The sequence below is a fragment of the Chlamydotis macqueenii genome, chromosome 3 (assembly GCF_036417535.1).
Source record: "Chlamydotis macqueenii isolate bChlMac1 chromosome 3, bChlMac1.mat, whole genome shotgun sequence".
Taxonomy (NCBI): Eukaryota; Metazoa; Chordata; class Aves; order Otidiformes; family Otididae; genus Chlamydotis; species Chlamydotis macqueenii.
Window position 1 is genome coordinate 66,470,890 of NC_141558.1, and position 22,835 is coordinate 66,493,724.

The 22,835-nt window shown below is 45.6% G+C and overlaps 1 protein-coding gene across 2 annotated transcripts in view; it reads right to left on the reverse strand.

The window, feature by feature from the left end:
- Nucleotides 1-4,908: 4,908 nt before the first annotated feature.
- TTBK1 (tau tubulin kinase 1) overlaps nt 4,909-22,835 on the reverse strand; it is a 104,620-nt gene continuing 86,693 nt past the window's right edge. For both annotated transcript variants that reach the window (XM_086745598.1, XM_086745597.1), the window contains 2 exons: nt 6,733-8,327; nt 4,909-5,611 (listed from right to left, as the gene is read on the reverse strand). In XM_086745598.1, the coding sequence (XP_086601724.1) occupies nt 5,185-5,611; nt 6,733-8,327 (2,022 nt within the window). In that variant the 3' untranslated portion in view covers nt 4,909-5,184. The remainder of the gene's footprint in view (nt 5,612-6,732; nt 8,328-22,835) is intronic.

Below are 22,835 nucleotides of genomic sequence, written 5' to 3' on the forward strand. Positions count from 1 at the left end.
CCCCCCAGTCCTGTTTCTTTGCCAACATGTCCTGGCCAGACAGCAGCCATTGACTCATTTTTACCAGCCAGTGTGCCATCTTCTCAGCTGGCAGGTAAGAAAGCAGGCAGGACCTTCGCAGACCCCAGCAAAGCGAAGACTCTCAGCAGAGCATTTGCTTTATCTCATGATACCAGGCTGTCCCAAAGATATTTATGCTCCCAACACACAGAGGACCCCGCAATGCTCCCCTGAACAAGTCCTATCTGTTCCTATCACCCATGCATGTGCACACACAGATGCAGGCACGGTGGCAGCCTGTCCCAGGAGTCCCCTCAAAACACACATGGGCACAACCATCTGCAGCTGGCCAGGACAGACCCTGCAGCAAAGACACTGATGGAGAACCACATAGTGCCAGCCAGAAATTCCCAAAAACATAGGAAAATGCTGGGAAGCCTGCTTCTCCTCCCCTGACCCCAAACAGTTTTCTTTATTCTTCCTAGCCATTTCCTTTGCTCTGGTCAACTCGATCTTCTCTTTGATCTCTGCAGTGAAGCAAGGACGCAGCCACACACCAAGAGCAGTGTTTGAGTAGCCCTATCTGTCCTTGAGGTTTGACAGAGCTTGCACACCATGTTTAATGACAGAGAACAGCAGAGTCTTGCCTCTCCTGCCTTTCTGGGATGTGACAGCCCACCATGTTCTGTGATGCCAGACTGGATTGTCTGGCATCCCTCAACCACCTAACTTCTCCCTAACATCACAAGCCTCATCCCCTCTTGCCCTTAGACATGATCTCCTGTGTTTGCTCCAACTGTGGCAGGTGCCCTTCCGGCCTCCCTGCAGGGCAGAGGAAGAAGAGAGGATGCAAGGACCCAGAGGAGTTGTTGACTCCTTTGCAGGGCTGTTTTCACAGTAACACTAGCAGAGAGCATCACTGCTGGTGCCCCTGCCTGCCAGAAAATGCCTTCAGAGAGACACACACAAGAGGAAGCGGAAATTTTGCAACTAGGGCGTGCTGAGCACCCCAGTGATGGGAGTACCTTGCGGTCACACTCACCATTGAGCGATTAAAGGTCAGAACCTTGAAAATCAGAGCCAGGGAGGAGATATAGAGCAGCACCCACATAGCAGGCACTTTCCTGAGTCCTTCTGCTGACACCTGAAACAGGGATCAAGACATCACCTCCTGCAGCATGCAGGCTGCTAACAGGGGGCTTACAAGCATGCCTGGGCCAGGCAGTGCCCTGTGACTGGCTCTGCCAGCAAAATGTGTTTCTGAGGACCACCTCTTGTTAGCAAATTCTTGATACCCATTTGACAGGAAGAGCCCAGCACCGAAGCTCCTGTAAAAATAATTTCAGTGAATGCATGAAAGAGGCAATGTGACATCCAGCCAAGATCACAGCATCACTTGCCAGTGGGAAGGGGAGCAGGTCATAGAACCATAGAATAGTTAGGGCTGGAAGGGACCTTTAAAGGTCATCTAGTCCAATCCCCCTGCAAGAAGCAGGGACATCTTCCACCCGATCTGGTTGCTCAGAGCCCCGTCCAACCTGGCCTTGAATGTTTCCAGGGCTGGGGCATCCACCACCTCTCTGGGCAACCTGTTCCAGGGTTCCACCACCCTCAGTGTAAAAATTTTTTTCCTCATGTCAAGTTTTAATCTACCTCCTTCTATTTTAAAACCATTATCCCTCATCCTATCACAACAGGCCCTGCTGAAGAGTTTCTCCCCATCTTTCTTATCAGCCCCTTTTAGGTACTGGAAGGCTGCTATAAGGTCTCCCTGGAGCCTTCTCTTCTCCACAGACCCAAACCTGTGGGATACATAGGGACAATCAGGCTTCGGAGGAACAACCTTTAGAAACCTTTCAGTGACAGCACCCAGCAGCTCCTCCACAGGCTCTCTGAGGAGAAAGCATTCCTGCAGTCAGCCAACTTTCACTGCCGTTGCATCTGATGGGGCAGCCTACTCTCCCCCAAAATGACCGGCGGAGTACCATGCTGTTGGCACACTCTCCTGCTCCCGTCCATGCTAGGGACAGCTGGGAAGTAGGGCTGTGCTGGGGCAGGGAGGCTGGTAGCACAACCACAGGAGAGACAACTCATGCCAGTCCCAGATCCCTGTGGACCCAGCTGCACCCTCAGCCCATCCCTGTCTAACAGTACAGGTAGCAGCTGTTATTTTCTGTGCTGGAAATCTTTCACTGGCTGTCTGAAACCTGCAGGACCTGTCTGATGGCGCTTCAACATGTGACAGCTTTGACATGCGTCTGGCAGAACCAGGAATCTACTGCACCACAAAGAGAGATGATACCTTGGTGTCACCAGCATCCTGCACACTATAGCTAGGTTTCTCAGAAAACCTTTTAATAAGAAAAAGACCCCATATCTCTGTGAAAGATTTCACTGGACAGTTGCTTCACAACTAAAAGCCTGCCTGGTGTCTTCATCTGCCATTCTCGGCTACTCCATATTCTCTGCTTTCATGCGCCAGATGGAAGATCTCTGCCCTGGAGCTTCCTTCCTGACACGGCTTATAGCTGGGCCATGGAAGACTCTCCTTTAAACTTTCTCTTGAACAAATACATTGATTGTGCTTTATTGGCCTCCTATGATAAGGCAGGTTTGCTCACCCTGTTAATAGTCCTGCAGCCCTCTTTCCCAGCTCTTTCAATGTCATTTTTGGCATGTGCATCTTTAAGACCTGGGTGGAGCACCTGGTAAAGGCTTCACGACAAAGTCTTACCGTCTGAACCCTCTAAAATGAATAGTCCTCCAACAAATTAATAGGAGTGTCATTACCGCTTATATTTCTGGAAAGAATCTATGTTTGGGTTTATTCTGTTTTCTAGTTTCTAAATGTGCAGGGCATACTTCGGTTGTAGTTTGAGCCACACTTCAAACTCACATGAAGTTATAGTGCCACCAAAAGAAGTGGTTACACTCTCTGTCCTCTCCTTCCCCCACTTCTGTTGTGTGGCCAAATGCTGAACCAGATACATGAACTGAACCAGATTAAAACAAAATCAGTAAACCAGAGTGCTTGGTGTCATGCTGAATTAGCATTTCCAGTCACTTCACCAAATAGCTGCCCCAGTGTAAGGGGGTGGGACAGTGCAATGAAGCAGCTGGAACTTGGAGGGACCACTGCTTTTGGTGGCAACATCAGCTCAGTCCATGAAACCACAACCTGACCTTGGAGTTCCCAATGCTTCTCTGCAAAGATGAGGGCATGTTTTAGGACTAGAAGCTGTGCTTCTTACTCTATCAGGGTGAACAACATCAATAGAAAATAGCAAACACTTTGAGGTACATGAAATAAATTCTTAGCATTGGCAACACTGAGACTGTCATATAAAGAGGTAATTCCTGTCACCCATTCAGATGTCCAAGAAGTATCCTGTTCTCCCAGCCACCCTGTTACAGCTCTCATGCTCCTCCTCCTCAACTACAGAACAGTTCCTGTAGATGTGAACAACTCCAGGATTCCTCACACTTGATGTCTATCAATGTGATCGTTTATATCTTTGTTCAAATGAATCAAAGTTATTACTGTCCGGATTCCTCTATCAAGCTTTGCTGTCTGCAAACAGTAAATATTTGCACTTGGTTGCAGCTGCAGGACTGGGTGTACTGAACAGGCATATTTTTGTTCTGCCTCATGCAAAGCCTCTTTTAGGTGTGACAACGGTGTGAAGCCCAAAGTATTCGGGTCTGGAGTGTTTCCCCCTGTGAGGTGTGGGGAAAACTGATGACTACTTTAAGATCTCATGAAGCTCAGACAGGTATGAGTCCTCCTGGCTTTCACTTTCAAACCTTCCTAACTAGTCTGGCGGCTAAAAAGTTGGTTGATGTAGTTCTAGCTGAGCGCTAAGTTTCTGTTCTGATAATATTACTTGAAGAGCACAGCCCTTGCTTATATGTTCACATTGTTGGCTCTCACACAACGTGTGGAAGAGCTGAGCACTGAGAAAGCGAAAGACATGAACTTGACCTCTGCAACTCAACCCATTGTACTCTCGGATAGAAATGCACAAGGTACCCACGGCGTGCCAGCAAACCTCTCCTCGCAAAGCAGCGGCTTTTGAGTATACTACAGGATAATAATTTCCCACCCTGTCGTGTAGGGGAACTTTCAACCACAGTGCCAAAATTCACAAACACCAAGAGCGTGACAGTAAAGCACAAGGAATTTAGGTGCAAGGGGCACCCAAGCTAAAGGCATCCAGTGACTATTCACATCTTCAGGATGGAGCTATGTTTGGTGGACTACGGGTCTGTGGCGCCAATCACACTCAGGTCGAGAGGAACCACCCATGCTGGGAGATGTGGTCTCCACAGATCACAGTTTGGTATTTGAGACAGAAGCGGCTGCAGTGTGCTCCCTTCTACATCAGTTAGCAAACACTCTTGATTTCCCAGCAAGCTGCCAATACATCCCTACTTCCATCTAAATACCCACCACACAGGCATCTGCTGAAACAACATTGCCGAGCAGCAATGCCAGATGGCCTCCTCTGTGGGACATGCTGGAGCAGGGAGGAGCATCCAGCAAGACCTGCCTGTCTCCTATTCCCACTTGCAGAGACATCTGGGGAAAGGAAAGAAGAGCCCCCTCCACCCTGCCCCTGCTCTTATCTCAGCACACAGGGACACATCCACCCCTCTTGGCTAAGCTGGTGACCATCCCTTGCTAACACAGGGGGCAGGAGGCAAGCCAACACTCAGGTACACGGTGACGGCCAAGGCTGGCGTTTTCCCAGCAAGGAGAGAGGAGGGAGCTGCCGGCAGGACAGGAGCCTTCCTTCCCAGCAGGCCTTGCTCTCATTACCTCTGCTCCTCTTTCCAAAGCCAGGGTTGGTGTTGGTGACTGGTATTGCTAACAGAGAGAGGGGAATGCCGGGGGAGGGAGGAGGGTCAGGCACTAGGCAGGCTGCCTGGGTCGCTGCTTGGTGCTGTGCATTAGCAAGCGTGAGCTGCGGGCTGGATGTCTCCTTTGAAGAAGGCTCCGTGGCTCAGAGGCTCTCAGGCCAGTGGGAGCTGATCGCAACAGTGTGGGGTAAGAGTGAGTGAAGCATTGAAGTACAGCTACTGCTATACACTCGTGGGTCCAGCATGGAAGGCTGTGCTGCAGCATCTCAAGTGTATACTATATGCAGAAGTTACCCAGTCTGCTGGGCTGGCAGAAGAGGATCATTATCTGGCAGCTGCCTTACTTTCCAGGGACACCTGCTTTCCTTTGGTTGCTGGACTCTGAGTCTGGGTTTTTCCTCTTTGTCGTTTTTTGGCCACACCAGGAGAGGGCATGGAATCTCCTGTCGGCCCCAGGGCCTGAGCTGGGGGCTGAGGTCGGGGGGAAGAAGGAACTCGCTGAGGAGCAGTCCCTGGCTTATGCTGTCGGCAGGGAGAAGGACTTTCCCTTCGAGGCGGCAGCTGGCTTCTGGGGGAAACACTGGGGTTTCTTGAAGAAAGGACAGGGCTCCGAGGGGATGCACAGCTGGACCTCCGTGAGCTGCTCCGTGGAGGAAGAGAAGTGGAGCTGGGTGAAGGAGGAAGCCGACTTTGTATCTGCGCTGTTCGGCACTCGTTTGGGACACTTCCAGCTGGTCTCTGTGCCTGAAGCCTGCAGGGGAAGAAAAGAGGGAGAATGAAGAGGAATTTCTGTAAGAGGCTCCGGGCTCCTGTCAGTATGAATGATGCTGGGCAATTACAAGGAGTTTTCAGCACCAAGATGACAGGAGCTACGCTGTGAACAAGATAGGGCACTGATTTGAACACCATCCTGTAACTCTCAAGGCTGTTAATTAGTAAGTGTTTGCCCTGATCCTCCAGCACCCTCTGGGACAACACACGGGAATGGTTTGGTCAATAGCATGTATCTGGGACTCTTCTTTACATGCAGCACGGATGCAGCAACCTCTTTCAAGCTAGGAGATACAATCTGGCAATGTGGGCGTGAGCTGGATTGTACCAATTGGTAACTGTGCTGGAGGATAAACCAACCTACAGGTATCCCCTCCTTTCACCCCAGGTCTCTGAAAGAGCAGAATTTGTTGGACCTGTGGCAGAGCCACAGCAGCAGGTCTGCTCCTGGGCTGGACCTCTAGCCACAGGGCCAGGCAGAAAAGCCAAATACTGCTGAATTCAGAAGGTCCACCTCCACCTACATCTCTGTGCTTATTTGATAGAGAGCCAGGTACCTCCAAAAAAATCAAGGCACAGGGATGTGTAGGGAAGTCGGACCATGTGGAGGTGGACCGTGCTGTTCCAGGTCACTGCCAAAGACAATACACATGCACCTCCCTCTCTCCAGCTCTGTGCATGCTGGCCATCTTCTGAGGCAATCACAACTGGCAACCTCGCAGTCCTTGCAGCTTTAATTGCAACAGCCAGGCCAGATCTCCCTGCAGTCACAGCTGTGCTGAGCATGTTGCAAAACTGAGAGCTCAACACCAGAGCAATCTGCTACTAGCAGGATCAGACCAAATGAAAGAACTCATGGAAGGAAAGATGGCATCAAAGCCAGGGCAAGTGAAAAGGGAGTTGGCCCTTTGGCCAGACTGAGCCAAAGAAGACAGAGAGGTGAGAATTTCACACACCAGTGAGCTGAAATTACTGTAGGAAACAGGGATGGATCACACATTCAAGCCAAGGGAAGGGTGAAGTACTGGGAGGTTAGTAAAGCCTTGGCTGTGCCTCCTTAACAAGTCAAACATTTTGCATTGCTCACTGTTTTGGTCTTACCTGTAGGCAACAGCTGTGTCCTGCGGGGGGCTACATAGCGCTGTCATCGCGACGGCCATGGAGCTCTCAGACTTTGCTGCCTCTAGAGGTGTTTTCACTGGTGTGATGGGCCGAGGAATTCTGCTCTTTGTGCTTATGGGTCTCTCTTCTTTCCCCAGGAGCGCAGCCTTCTCCTTCCCTGCTTTCCTTGGGATGGAGTCATCAGAGTCATGAGTGTCCTCCTCAGAACCGGTAGCCGACAGGGTTTCTGAGGCCCGCCGCCTCTCATCGCTGGAGGATGCTGAGGAGGAGGCCCCTGAGGCTAGCCGAAGGAGGCGGTTTTGCCTCTTCTCCATCACCAGGCGAGCCAAGTCAGGTTGCTTTGCCCTCTTATAAAGCCTCTCTTTGGCCGAGAGTGAAGTTGAAAGGTCTGAGCCAGTGTCCTCCTCAGAGAACAAAATGGGTATCCGACTTCTATACCTGGAGCCCAGAGGTCTCCTGGGGCCCTGCTGCGCTGTGTTGAGGAGGGTCTCAGCTCGCTTAAGGTGTTCCATCACCAATGCTGACTTCTCAAGGTCAGGCTCCCTAGTAATCGCCTTGCCAGGCTCTTCCAAATCCAGCGAGAGCGCCACTTTGTCGGAGAGCTCCAGCTTGTCCTCAGGAGGCTTTGCTACGCCATTGGGAAGGGTCAGCTGCTCCCCCACTGTCTCTGAAGGGGTTTCAATGTGATTAGCCGAAAGTGCGCAGCTCTCTGTCTCTGCCCCTTCTAGCCCCGAATGTATGCTTCCATTCTCTACCGGCACAAGGTTGTCTTCCAGCTCTTCTTCGATTATGACCTCCTCAAACTGGCCCGGAGGGCAGTATTCCTCATGCCTCATCAGCTGGCCGCTGGAAGACATTACATTTAAGTGGGTCTTCTCAGCAATATGAACAAATGTGCGCTCAACTTTGGTAAAGGGGGAGGAAGCTGTAGCCACTGCCATGGGAGGCTTTGGTTCAGATTTAAGGACTGAGGACAGGGTCCCTGGTTCAGATACATCCAGCTGGCTACCCATAGGCTGTGGCCGCTCGCTCTGAGGTGTCAGTGCAGCAAGAGTGCCCAGATCAACTTCTGGAGGCAAGTCTGTGACCACTGGAGACTTTTTCAGATCACCTGGTGAAAACAGGACGAGTGTTTTTGAGCCTTCCTCCAGCTCCAGGTCCCCATCAGCAGTGGATGCTCTACCCTTGGATCCCTTCTGGTCATCAGCCAGGAGCGTGGATGGTGCGCACTCCTGGCTGCGCTCTGTGCTTTTTTGACTCAGGTCACTGCTGGAACCACTGTGCATGTCAATCTCATCCCCTTCCTCCTCTGCCTCCTCCTCCTCATCTTCCTCCTCCTCGTCTTCTTCCTCTTCTTCTTCCTCCTCCTCTTTTCCATTCATTTCCAGATAAGGTTCCAGAGGTTTGCAAGGAGCAGTCAAGACAACATTTGAGAAATCAACTTTCTTTATCCGCTGGGATAACTTAGGCTTTTCCCAGTAGTCTGACAGATCTTTTCTGAAGTCTTGGTAAGGCAAACTTAAAGGCACCGCCTTGGGCAGACCATTCATTTCAAATGACTTCAGCATATACGCCTGCAGGAAGACAGATGTGACAGAAGAGACCAGTTAGTGTTGAGACATAGCATTGACACAGAAGACACTAGGATCAACAGCAGTGGGAAGCGTTAGTGGAAAGCATCTAGTCCATCACCCTTCCAGAGTAAATGCCCGAGCAGTGATCACTTGATCATTTAATTCGTACAAACTTTAGACAGGAGGGATCCACAGGTACTTATCAAGGAAGGCAAAAAAATATGCCAAAGGAGTTCCTTTGTTAGCAGTCTTTAACCTAGACCTAAAAGAGCTGTTTCCAAGCAATTTCTCAGGATTTTTTCATGTTTCCCAATCTTCTTCAGTATTTATATATTTGTTTCAGTATTTATATATTTACATATTCACTCATTCCTTACTGGAACCATTCAGCAACTCTCTTTTATACCCAGGCCACAGTGAACTCAAGGGCCCCTCTGCACTACATAAATTTCTTGATCACTTTCCAGATCCATCCACCATTGTCCTTGGGGCAATATCGCCTGTTCCCCTGCTGTGCTATTCATCCCCCCCTTCTGCTCCCTCCAACAACTCCTAATTCTGTCTTCTACAGGCTTCTGCTTTCACTAAAATGATCAGCAAGCTATGAAAGCTGACATATAAAGTATTGTTATTAGACTGTGGGGTGTCCAGCCATTAAAAGCAAGAGGAGGACAGGACAACTGGTGGAGGCAGTGTTTCTCCAGCAGCAGTCTGTGGCAGAGGGATGGCCTGTAAGGTGCCAGGAGTAGGCTGTGAAATGATTGCAAATAATACCAACAGAAAAGCAGCAGCTCACACAAACATGCACGCACTTGACCAGACAAGCAAAAAAGGGCACAAAAAATAGGAAATGCCCATTGAAGTTTGGCCTAATTAACAATTGATTGCAAATGGAAAACACAGCAGCACCACTCTGCAAAATGGATTTAAAAAAAACCATTTAGGTCACCCTTCTATTAAGAGGGCCAGAAAATGAAAGCGTCTCCATAAACTCAACCAGTCAATAATGCATCACGTTACCCTTGAAAAGTCCTAACCATGAAGAGAAGGGCTCCAAACATCAGCATTTTCAAGCAGCACTTGACAGCGTCAGAGGATATTTAGGCTACAGGACTGAACAAGCACCCATTTAACTATGTGGGCTACAGAGCTGCCAACAGCTAGCACATTCCCCTGGCTGTGGGAACAGATCTTTTTGTCTCTAGAGGGGGAAAAAAAAGCTCTCCGTAACTTTTCAGTCCAATGATACAAGTTCAAATTGTGCTGAAAATCTGCATGTTATTCTGTGCAGAGCAACTGCCCTATTAGTATGCCTGAAAAATGAAAAATGTTATGCTTATGTATAACAGGGACATCTCAAATAGATTGGAGGGCAGCATCAAGCTGTTATGCATAGTGATATGTTGTTATCCATTTAATATTTCTTTTCTTATCTTATAAATTAAAACACAGGCTGGTTTTGGCAATGCCTCTGGAGTCCAAAGCTGCTTCTCTTCTTTCATTAAAGCTGAAGCCTGGTCCTGAAGATGGCCCTGTGTTAGCCTGATGTGGGCTTCCACTGACCCAGGCTACCTTTTGTATCAGGATGACGGATGTGGAACTTGGACTGGTAAGAGGGACTTATCACCCTTTGCAAAGGAAATTAATTACCCACTTGGCTTCCTCCCTCAGGCATTTCTTGGAAATTAGTCCATTCAGCAATCTAAGACTGGATTCTGCCTGTTGGCTGGATTTGGTTTTCCCAAGAAATAAACCCGTAGTGCAGAGGATTGCTGGTTTCCCTTTGCATATGTAAACCTTCAAATCTCCTCTCAGCTCTTAGCAGCTTTGTGTCATCTCATTTGCTTTCTGGTCAAGGAGAACTGTATCCAGTCCTGCAGTGCACATCCCATATAGGCCAGAGATGTTTTCCGTGCCCTGCAGTCTGTCCCACCAGCAGCCCTGTCTCCAGCAACCCCTCTTTCCTCAACAGCTCTTTTCCTTTGCAAGACCAGAAGTTTTTCTGAGACTAGGTTGCACTAAGCAATAAGGTGTGACATGGAGCTGGACAGTATGGCACTGATGTAACAAAAATAAGGTTCTTTCCTCTTCTGTTGTGGTCCCCCTTTGCTGTCATTGAGTCGTGCTGTAGATACCTTTCAAACCTCCACATACTTCCACCTCTGGCTGAACAAATTCCTTGCGATATTTAGTAAATGGACTGCCTTTCTGTCTGTCATTTTGCTTTTCCCATATATTTTCTATTTCCCTGCACAGACACTGCATCCTAAGCACAACAGTGATTGCTTGGCTTCCATCTCCCTTTGGGAGACTTGGACTGCTTAACCCGTTGCACGCAGTACCCCGAAATTGCCACAATGCATTCTTTAAAGCAGCCTGAGATTGTGGTTGTTTTGCCACTGTAAATGCACTGTGAAGAAAATTCAAAGAGCATAAATATGCCAAAAAATACAGAGGAAAGTTACATATTTTAGTTACAACTAAAAGAAACTTCATTGAAATGTCTCTTGGATCAAATATTATTTTAACATGTATTTTCTTACCTTCATTACTATAATCACCTGAAGTTGTTAACAAGGAAGGCTGTCCTAGGGAATCAAAGTCTGAGATTGTCTTCACTGAGTCAATGTGATCAGCAGCTAGCTGCAAATGGACACCCTGCTGAACAAGGTGTTCCCAGTTTGAACCCCTCACTAGAGAAGCGTGTGTTCTCTCTTGACAGCCACCACGTGTCTTTTGTACTACAGCACACTCAGGTGCTCTAGGACTGTTCCCCAAAGGCTGGAGAAGAACTTTTCAGCTCTGCTGTACCAATAGGAAGGAACTGTGGGAAGATGCCAGAAGATTCAGGAGTGGAGAGGCTTAGCCTGTATCTTAAAATTGTAGAATAACAAAGGTGTAAGGAATCTCTGGAGGTCCCTGCTCCAACCACCCCTCAAAGCAGGACCAACTTAGAGCTGACTGCTTATGCCTTTGCATGCAGCTTCCTTCTCCAGCCACTTTCAGAAGAACACTGAATTAGTAAATGTGCACTTCACACCAAAGCAGATAGGGTCTATCATTGTGTTTCCTCTTCCAACCTGACCCCAGACAGACCGACAGCAATTGGGGTTGAACCACACGCCGCTCTACAGCAGAAACTGCTTTCAAGCAGGAGTCATGATAAAAGGCAAGTGTGGTCGGATCCACTGAGCAGCCCAGGCAGGAGTACCTTACTTGCAGGACAGCCACAATTTTGCATTCATCTCCCTGCAGTTTTGAAGGGTGGAGGGGCTGGAAGTTTACCAGATGTTCTTAAACACCTTGTCAAAAGTCTGATGGGAGCCAGCCATCCACATGCCCCACGCACACCACGCTGCCAGTCAGGGGAAGATGCCCAGTGTAAGAAATAAAGAGAAATGTTATAAAGAGTTTCCGTTGTGTTCATGGGTGTTGAATTGTACTAGCTTAAGTTTAGCCAGTTTGGATGCTGGTAACCATCAAGGCAGAGTTCTAAAAACGTACGTAAGTTGGGGCTAGTTGTAACCTGCTGCTGTTATATGACTGGGTTCAAATCAGTGAAATTGGTACTAGCCTAAATTTACGTCAATTGAACTCGCACAGCGTGGCTTTCCCAAAGTACTTGAAACACATCTTCAACAGTCACAGAACTTTGTTTCTATTCCCAGATCTGTCTTACCTGCAAGTTTTCAGTGATCACATTAATAAATGATAATTAAACTCTCACTGTTCTACCAGAGCTCCTTCCTCTCCCTGCCCACAGGGGACACCTTCCCAGAGCGAGAAAGCAAAGGGAGTAGAAAAACAAAGCAAGAAAGCAAACAAAAAACCCAGCCATCACCAAGGTGCTGCCTTTGATTCTTTAATAAGGTTTTGGTAGTATACAAGCTTTTTTTTTTCTTTTTTTTTTTTTTCTTTTTCCCCCCGATTGTCTGGATTAACATACATGGATTTAAAAAAGGCACAAAATCCATTGCACAGCTTCTGTTTTGTTGGTTTTTGATGACATTGCCTGTTCATTGTGGTTTCAAGTGTAGGATTTTACAGTACTCTGCAGCATTTACAGCATGTTCTACATACAGGTAATCAATGCATGCTTTTGTACAGGAGATAGAATTCAAATTCTCTCTCAGTATTTCTATATACACAATAATACAGTGTTTTTCTTCTGAAAAAAGCTTTAAATTGGTCTTGCATGCTCGGTGTGCCAGAAGAATTAGTGCAAGCATATATTACATTGTTATTGCAGTACAAAAAGAGGTTGACCTTAGGCTCTAAAGGGATTAGATACAGGAAGAATAAAAAGACTCAAGGAAAACGAGCTTTGGATCCCTTTAGTCAACTACGTCCTTCCAAATGGTTCCCTACTCAGTACCGCCTTTAAAGCTACAGCAGGCTGCTTCCTCTCTGTCTCCCTGCTGCCCTCCCCCTGAGATCAACTTCCACAGCTTCTTCAAACCTTCTGTCCCTAGCAATCGATGAGGACTTCTGGCAACTCGAGGAGGCCCTTCTGCTGTGCCTCCTAACGCTGGAGACCTGCTTGAAGGGGACTTTCCTGAGGTCTACTGCTTCAAGCAAACTCAAGTCCCAGCAGATGAAGTTTCTCAAGCAAACCAGGAAGCACAACAGTTCCCTCAGCTTTTGTCTCCTCACAGTAGAAATGACTACAGAAACTCACATTCACCTCCTACTTGAACAGCAGTTGGTTACATGTGGTTTGGACTCTCTCCTGCTTAGCAGCAACAGAAGTCTAACAGGTGACACAAGGTAATGCAAAGGAAGGATATGCTGGTCCCTGAGATTCTTCATGGGAGCTGGAAAGTCTGAGAAGCAGAAATCAAGTTCCCAACATGATGCTGATTGTTCCATTGGGAATGGGAAGAGGCCTTAGTCCTGAGAGATGCAGATGGCACACAGACAGCAAGAGCTGTAATCTGGTCTTCCCTGTAACAGCTTTGATTTGGATACTATCAGGACCGTAGCATATCCTGGAAGTGACATTATCCTCTGCCAACATAGACTAAGCTTGTTTGGGTCTGGGTGATCTGGCAGGATCAACAATATTGAGTGGAAAAAAACTAGAATTTGAGTTTCTGAAGCAGCTCTTTCTTCAAAACAGCATCAGATGAGGTAAAAGTAGCAGGGATCTTAGAGCTGCCACGCTTGCTTGCAGGATCTCCGTGTTCCAAGAATCAGCACCATAAATGTCAGAGAGATGTTCTTCTTTCCAGCATCTTACCATTAAATGCTCCACAACCTTTCTCTTTGTTTTTCTTTACCAAGGTGAACAGGACAGTCCAGTCCCATGCTGGATAAGTGCTCTGCTCCTCCCTATTTGTGCTTTCATATGTTGTTGGGTTTGTGCCAGTTTTCCTAGCATCTTGGACGGAAGTAATAGCTCTGTAAAGGTGGTACGCCTGCCACTTGGCTTCCCATCTCTGCACCTACCAGTGTCTCCAGCAAGAGTCAACGCAGAGTTCCCTGTCTGAGCAGACACGGGGACCACCTCATTTTTATCAATCATAAGAGACTCAGGAAATAGCGAGCAAAGTGGAAGGAAATGATAATCCAAAAATTGTTCTAGTCCCTAATTGTAAAGGCAACTTAATAGCAGCAAGAAAGAAGAAGAAGGAGACTCCAAAAGCTAAACATCGTCCTTAGTAAAAAAAATAAGGAGAAGTCAGCAGTGCTGAATAAGAACCTGATCTGGCTTTTTTTTTAGGAAAGACTAAGCTGAAGGGGCAAGTACCACAGAAATCCTCCTTATCTGACTTGTTCAGAGGAAATTTGCCGTTATTGTATTTCATGTTGCCATATCAATTAATTGCACTCATAATTGAACTAAGAAACTTGTTGGAGTTGTTGGAGGAAGCCCTGGGGATTCTTATGAGGCAGGTGCACTAGATGAGGTAACCAACTTGAAACACTTTGCATATGAAAAAATAAAACCTCCAAACATAAAGCAATTTTCTTTACAAACACTAGAAGACATGCAAGTGAATGTAAAATGGGGATTGCTTCCAATCCCCAGGTTACATGGTTAGCAGCTTGTTTAAAGTGTACATTCATTGTAACATCATTTTTTCAATGGCAGGTGCAATACAAAGGAGTTGCAATACATCAAGTAGTACTCAGAAATATTTCCCAGAAATTAATCTTTGCGCTGTGCCATGGAACTGCAAATGCAGGTCAGTGTGTTATAGCGACCCAAACACAAAACGCATGGTATAAAAATGCAACAAAAAGGAAGGTAGTACCGCAATGATCAGCCTTTACACATTTTATTTCATGTTTTAACATTACCCAAAATAGGTGTTTGCATACTAATAAATTACGTCCCAGATGGCAGCACTGTTCCTATCACCGGAATGCTCTGCTACCAGCTGATGGCAAATGGAGGGATATGCATCCTACAAGACACCGAATTAATAAAACTGGGCTGGGCCAGATTGCCGAAATCAGATCTGCAACGTGCAGAGGAGGCCAGGTGTGCCATCTGAACAGGACACCATGAGGATACTTTCTGTAACTATTGAAATTCGTTCTTTGCAACAGCCTTTTGAGCACTTGGATGTGTGCAAAGTGGCCCATTACTGGCACAGAAACACTTCTCTAAGGCGTTGACCATACGTGGCCATTCACACTCCACATGCGGGTCATGAGCACATATAAACATACACACAATCAGAAATGGAAGCTCCAGCAAAAAGCATCCCAACATCACCCTGGGGACGAGAGTGAAATCAGGAAGCACATCTGGCTTACTTTGGTCAGCCTCTCCAGAAACTGTCATCCCCTCCAGTCACTCTGGGAAGGGCTGGCAACTACAGGGGAAGCAAGTCAAGAAGAAAAGCACCCCGTGTTCTCCAGCTCAGAAATATCTGGGGCAATTTACTCGCTATAAACACTAATGGGAGTTTAGGGATTTGCAAATCATCCATGATTTTCATGGCTTCTGACCTTGTCTGCTAGGAAATGCAACTTTATTTTCTTCAGCTAGCCTCTTGAAGCCCATCTGTCACCGCCAAGCAGAGCTAGGCAAATATATGATAGCTATCTCCAAATAGTTCTTTCCCATTTGTCAGCAAAGGAAAAACAGAAAAGGAAGAATAAAAATAAAAGCTTCTCTTTTGAATAGATTGGGATAAAAGAGCCCTTTCTTATACAATGTGAAAGTCTCCAGGTAAAGTTCTGAGAGTGGCGTGAATAAATCTCCACTGACAACCATTAATAAAATGTGCCACTCATTGAACCCAGCAGTTTACAATAAAAATAAATTAGGTCATTGACGCAGTGTTGTGTGGCTGTAATACAAATGTGACTGGATACCACAGAGACTCCACGTAGCTTAAGGAAGAGATGCTAGACCCACTGGACAAACACAGTGGGCATCTGTCACCAATCCCTCCAGACCAGCAGTAGAAAATCTCCTTATACTTTCACGAATAATCTCATGCCGCTGCCAAGCACTTAAAAATTCCACATATACACATCATGTAAGATTCATTGATGAAGGCGTGAGAGGGAAGGACATTAGAAAACAGGAAAAGGACTGAACACATCTTTCCATGCTTTCTGATCTTCAGTCTCACAGTGCATCCTATTGTTGAGCTATTTTACAATACAGCACTAAACTAGCAATAATTATATTTTCTTGCCTTAGTTTATTTACACAGGATCACAGCACCAGATTCAAATAGTGCATTTTTACATGACAGAGCAAGTGACGTCCCTGGTGATTTGCAGTCAAAGAAATGCCTCAATGACATTTGTTATATTTGGTATACAGGTTCCACCCACTGTCCTCACCATTTCCAGATCATGAAATAATATTCTGCCTCCTGCAATTCTCTCTGTACAATCAAACTCTCGCACCTGGCTTCATCCTGACAAGTTCTGAAAAGAATGTTTTTGCTACTGACTTTTTCCAGCAGTCCTGCACGTCAAACAGCAGGGAAGGGACTCACAAGAAAAATAAAGCACTTGGGGATCTTTTGGGTTAAGAGGCCATAGGAAGGTACAAGGAGTGTGACTGTTACTACTGTTTCTGAATAAACCCTGGAAAGGCTAAATTGAGGTGTTTGCCCTGGTTTCTCATCTGACTGCAGAAGGCTTCTACTACAAAACAAATTATCAAGTCTCTCAGAGGAGGCTGGACACTTTGGGGCAGTGTGGCCAGTGATAAAGACAGTACCAAAGCCTGGTGATGCTACTGAAACAGAAGACAAATGAGGTAGTTACACACTCCAGAGTGAACCCTTTGGAAGAAATGTCTGAAGCATGAAGCAGAGAGATGTCCCAAACGACATTTGTTCTGTTTCTCATCTCAAAGTGCTCACAGCCTAGAGGAGTTAGAACAGAAAGTGTACGTTAACTGGCTTTAGAGTCACCTTTGGACAAGAAACGCAGCCCACCTACTAAAGTCACTCAACCTCTCTCCCTTGTGAGCAGGCGAGGGAAGCTGCTGAGGGTGCCTTTGCTTATTATCGCTGATCAGTTTGAAACAATAGGCCTCTTTCCAGAAGTCCTATGTGCAAAAAATAGATCAAAAATTGATTTTTTTCACCTCAAAAAGGAAAAAAAGATTGTTGACTGGTTCTTAAAGGCACTCTGCCTTCTCATATAACACCTGCGTTTGACGGCCGCAGAAGCAGCTGGGGAGAGCTAGCTGCCAAATGGGATCGCAGAAGAAACACAGAGCTTGTTTAAAACAACAAGATACTTTGATGGCCTAATGCCAGTGGCACAGGCTAGATAAGGGAAGAACTGTCATTGTATGTGCCAAAGTGAAGAACGCCATTCCTCAAGGAAACAATCCACCACTCTGTGATACCTCCAGGTAAGACAGGCAATGAGAGGAAGGAAACACCAGCGAGTTAAAGTTTAGAATTAATGAACCAAGTGTCAGCTCTGTTGCACCTAAAATTGCCCTGTCCTGGCTGTTTGAAAGATCCTATTTATTTCTATTTTTATCTTGACACCTGTCCCTCCACCCTCAGCTCCCAGGCAGGACAATGGGAACAGTCACTTTTGCCAGCCCAGAAAACATCCAGTTAGAAGAGCATGTACTATGTACAACTCGAGTTGAGACATCTTCTCACTCACAGAGACCAGGCACCAGTTTAAATGGAACTGAGAGACAAGCTGACGACAATAGAAGTGGTGTTTAACCAGCTATTTACATGGTTTGCAATCACAAATGGTAGCTGTGTCTTAAGGGAAAGAGCATTGCCAGCTCTCTAAATTTAGCTGCTCACATACACATAATTTTGGGGAGTTTGCTAAGTCCTAAGGATTCCAGGATCTGAAACTCATGAAACTGTCCTGAAAATGGAGGGTGTCTTCCATTACCATCTTTGAAATCCAACTGCCCTTAAAAAACATGATCACTATTCCTCACACAGATTTTATGTAAAGCTGAGACTGCTCCAAGTGCCAGAATGTGCCGTTTTTCGCTATTTGCTCCAAGGAAATCAGAGGGAGGGAAGGCAAGAGGCTGATCAAAGTGCTAAAGGGACTGTACGGTGCAACATGAGAGACGCAATGCATAGGAACTGGTGCAGGAGGCAAGCCTCACATGGGCTTCGGAACAGCAAAGGAAGGAGGTAGTGCAGATACCCAGGGACGCAATAAGGGTACGAGGGATGAGATACCACGAATGGCAATGAACGTAAACCACAGAGGCAGGTGAATGTGTGGAGTGGGACACGTGCCGGCAACTGGGGTGGAGTAAAGAGTTTTGTCCTATGGGGAAGAGACGAGACAGGCAAAGGGGAACAAAGAGGCAACTAGATCTAAGAAAGCTTCTCAAGCAGTGAGGTGAAGATGAGGGGATTCTGCCTCTTCATCGCACTGTATGTGAAGCTCACCAATAGCTCAGGGCTACAGCTTGCTGCTGTTGTTCTTGCATTCAGGTTCAGATTTAAACATAAGCTAATTGGGTGGCAGCTGAGCAGCAATATCTCTGCTTATGGTTGGAAGTCTCCAGGAACCCCAAAGTCACTTAGCCCAGCTAACAGAACTTTTGAATCAGTTTGTCCCTTTCAGAGGAACAGTCTTGCAGCAGCCTTGACCACCACAATGTCCCGGTTCAGACCCACAACAAAGAGAAGGAGTAGAAGAGCAAGAGATCATAATGAAGAGGTAGTATAGCAATGGGATTATATCACCCATATGGCTGTCTTACAGGGCATTTCTATCTTACATTGGGTCATTGCTTTAACAAAAGAGACTTCAAACAGTGAAAGAGGTGATGCAACGTAACTCTTCCACTTACCTGCCCCTCAACACTGGCAAAAAACCCATGGGAACGGCAGACAAAGTCAAGTTCACACCAGTGACTTTGCCAACATGGGTATATCAAGAGGATACTCCTCATGCAGATGCACTGGCATCTGCAAAATTGAACCTTTATCAATATATCTTATTTTCAGCCAACCCTCTCCCACCAAAACCTTCTTCACTGGAAGTGAATGTGTGCTGGCGTAATTACATTCACCTAATTCATGCTAGCTTAACCCAAGCATTTACAGTAATGTTTTCAAAGAAATCACATCTCATTAGCTCCTTCCTGTGGGAAGGAGGCTGGGGAGAGAGTGATAAATTGGAAACATCTCCCATTCTGCATAGAAAGAAAGCGAAAGGAGCCAAGAGACCAAGACATAAAAAGATGGCTTTTGTACATACAATTGATGCGCGTTTGCTCACTGAAGCAGAGCATGAGATCCTAGCAACAGCTACCTGTCCTTCTGATGCTAACGATCTCTGAATCATAAAGGAGTGGCAAATGCTCATTTCAATCCTCATTTTGGATTCTGAGGAGAACAAGTGCTATGTACAATGGGAAGTAAAAACAAGAACATCTCTTCCAGGAGACAGACCCTGTTCTTGGACACTTCTGATGCACACAATTTTCCTAAGAGTCTGATGCTAAAAGAGAATTTTATTTCACTAGTATTGATTTACACTGACTTACTCCAGCTGAAGAATTTAAGGATCCTTATCAAACATAAAAGGAAAAATAACTAGGGCAACTAACTTTTCAGCCCATAGCCCCATGATCACTTCTCATGTCGACAATCCTCCATCAGTTGGTTTCTTCCCTGATAGCCCTGGCTCGCCAGCGCTATCGGTTGTGCAAATGGACAGTGAACCAAAGCAGGAAATGAACCAAAGCCGAAAACAACTTTTCCTCTCCCCATGCAGGTCCGTGCAGCCACACGATCACCAGCACTGGCACACGGGAAAGGGCTGAAAGGGCTGGATGGGATGGGGGTAGGAGGGTCCCTCTTGGAGAAACGACACCTCTGCTCCCCTAACCTGATCACGAAAAGTGCAACCTTCAGTGGGAAATGGCTGCTTGCCACTTCCTTTAAGGTTTCTGTTTGGGTTTTTTTTTTGACAACTGATTTTGGACATATTTACATTTATAATTGCAGTCAATATAAATGAAACACAATAATTAAATGCAATATAAATGTAATCTACAGAGGTTTTTTAGAATTGCATTGTAACTAGTTTTAATATTAATTTATTACATTTCCATATATATAAAAAGAGAGCTATTTTCACATTTCTTTAACTTGCCAACTGTTCCTCAACAATATGTGCATTCCATAGTAATCTTTACAGCATTAGATGAAGATGTTAAAAAAAAAATCTGCAAATTGACTATTTTTAATACTCTTTGCATACTCCTATTACATCAGGATTCCATTCCACCATTAGCACCAATTAATTTGTTCAGAATTAAATTGTAAAAGTCTTATTGATCATTAAATAACACAAAACCCAGGCGACAGCAACATGTCTGGTATAGAGCCCAAATTTGAAGGTTTAACAGGATCGGTTTAGAAATCAATATCCCACCTAACAGCATCGGAACTGTGAAGAATTCAGTGTCTTTTAATAATGTATTTCAGCGGTATACCACCCACTTACGTCTTTAAAACGAGCATCTTACTTCTAGTGTGACCTTTGCTACTTTATCTTCCAGCACCTAGACCTCTATCTTTGCCTGGCAGATTAAAAACCCGTCTTGCTCTCTTCAGGCAGGTACTCCTAACAGCAATCATGTCACTTTCTAGTTTTAATGACAGATTGCATTTCTTCAAGCTCATTCTACAAGGCAGGTTCTAGAGAATCAAACAATTCTTGTATCACTTCTCAGTTTTTAGGTTTTGAAAATATTTTTTAAAAATTTCCATACAAGATGTGGATATGATGACTGGTAGTCATCTCAGCAGATCTCCCCTCTGTCACATCTTCATTTTCCTGCTGATACATCAAAGGATTTTTTTTTCTATGCAGCATAATGAGAACTTACATGCAGCTAATTATTTCCCCTAACTCCCACCTCATTTTGGGAGACAGCACCTCCCAGGGCACAGCTTCTCCCATTCTGTGCGTGTGACCTATATTCTTCGTACTCGAAACATGACCTTGTCCCTGGCTGAAAGCAATAATTAGTTTGAATGCAAGCAACTTATCAAGCAATCCAGATCTTTTTGCAGAGCTGGCCTGCCAGTATTATTTTATCAAGTCATCCCTCTTCCTGTCACTGCAACCTTTCTCCTCAGTAATTTATTTTTTCTTCTTGAACAGCAACTAAAGGCATGGAACAGTGCTGAGCTAAGGGCAGGAGACTAAGAGTCCCAATGAGAAACATCCCCACTTGTAAGAGATACCAACATATAAACATATTTTGTTTGGTTAGTTGGTCTTCAATTTATTAATAATTTTAACTAGAAGAAAGTCTTATTGAAGTCTATATAAATCAATCATGTCTTATCAATCAGACTTTTGAACTTAGATGATGAGTGGTATCAAGTTTCCTTGGCAAGAACAGCTCTATATATAACCATGATGAGTAGCGTTAGATGGATTACTGCCCTTTACATTTTATCTATGGAGCTACTTATTGGCTAGTCATTGTTTTTGTCTGAAATGGGCAGGTTAGAGGTTATAAATAGCCAGTTATCCTATTTGTTCACTTTTCTCAGTGGCAAAGCTAAAACCTGTTTTTTTTAAAAAATAGAACAATAGAAATTTTTGTTCCTAAAATTGACCTTGAAACATGAACATCGGTGTTTTGGAGCCTACGAACTAAAAATTTTTAAGAGCTACTGATTTTAAATCTACTTCTTCCACAAATTCAATTTTCTCTGCAATCTGCTGTTCTATTAAAGTCTCTACTGAACATGGAAATAATAACACCAGAGCAGAGTCTAATTAAGGAAATCGTCCCTTCTCATGTCATTTTGAGAAAAGCAAAGCCTTGCTCTTTCTAGTTTCTGTGCTTGACAAGAGAAGAACTGCCAAATAGGATTCGGCTATTGGTTAATTCAGTCCAACTATTTCTGGCAATGCCCAGTGTCTTTTTGAAAAATAAAACTGATTAACAAATTGCAGATAAAAATGTTGTCTGGGCAGCAAAGTGTCCTGTTCACTCGTGTTCTTGGGGCAAATCAAAAGAAATTGATGTGACTGATTCAAGAATGACTGTGGGGAGAGACTGGTCAGGCCTACGCTGAATCTTCTCAAGGAGGGTGTGTTTCCCCCTCCATCTCCATCTCCATCTCCATCTCCATCTCCATCTCCATCTCCATCTCCATCTCCATCTCCATCTCCATCTCCAACTCCATCTCCATTCTTGCACCCACTGGGATGCTCTGTGGGCAGGCAGGAGGCAGCACATGCCCAGCCTGTCTGAGCATGTCCTGTGGCATCCAGACCCACTGGGCCAGGTCCTACCAGCTTCAGGAAGCAACACCCACCTCGTGTGGGGTTGCACAGTCTGGGGCTGCTTACAGAAGGGAGCCTCAGTCAGAGCAGATATACCTACAGAAATCACTATCTGGAAGGAAGCGTTCATTTCAATTCCACTGGAAACTCCCTACCTATCCAATAATACTTCCATGTTACAATGTTCTTACAACACTAGTAGTTTTCACATCTGCCTGAGCTTTTGATACGTTTTCTTGCCTGTAACCTGTGCTTATACACTTTCTGCAGAGTATTTTACTTTGGATTTGCACCTTTCTAAAGCCCTGAGCACCAGCAATGACCCCTTCCTCTTTAACCTTAACACCCGTACTGCCTCTTCTCCCAGAAGACTGGACCAAAGGCTCATTTCAATAGCAGACAGTTACCACATTCACTTCACTACAGAAGGTCTTCGTACAGCCTGGTGTTTTACACTGCAGCTATACTAAGAACGGCAATATAGCCCTGCAGTCCCAGGAAATACGGATACTTGTGACAATCTAAATTAACTTTGATCTCCCTTTCCCTCTGAGATTCAAGTAAGTTTTAGACGAGGGCTCCAGGGGCTGGGTATACCAAGTGCTGAGGCCAGTTTATTTCTCAAGTGAGATTTGTTATCGTAGGCATTTCCAAGCAAGGCCAAGAAGCAGGGCTGCTCTGCCACTGAAAAGCTGCAGGTGCCTAAAATGGAATTTAGAAACAGCGTAACATACAGCTGGATCAGTAAGAAAATCCTTGCTATCC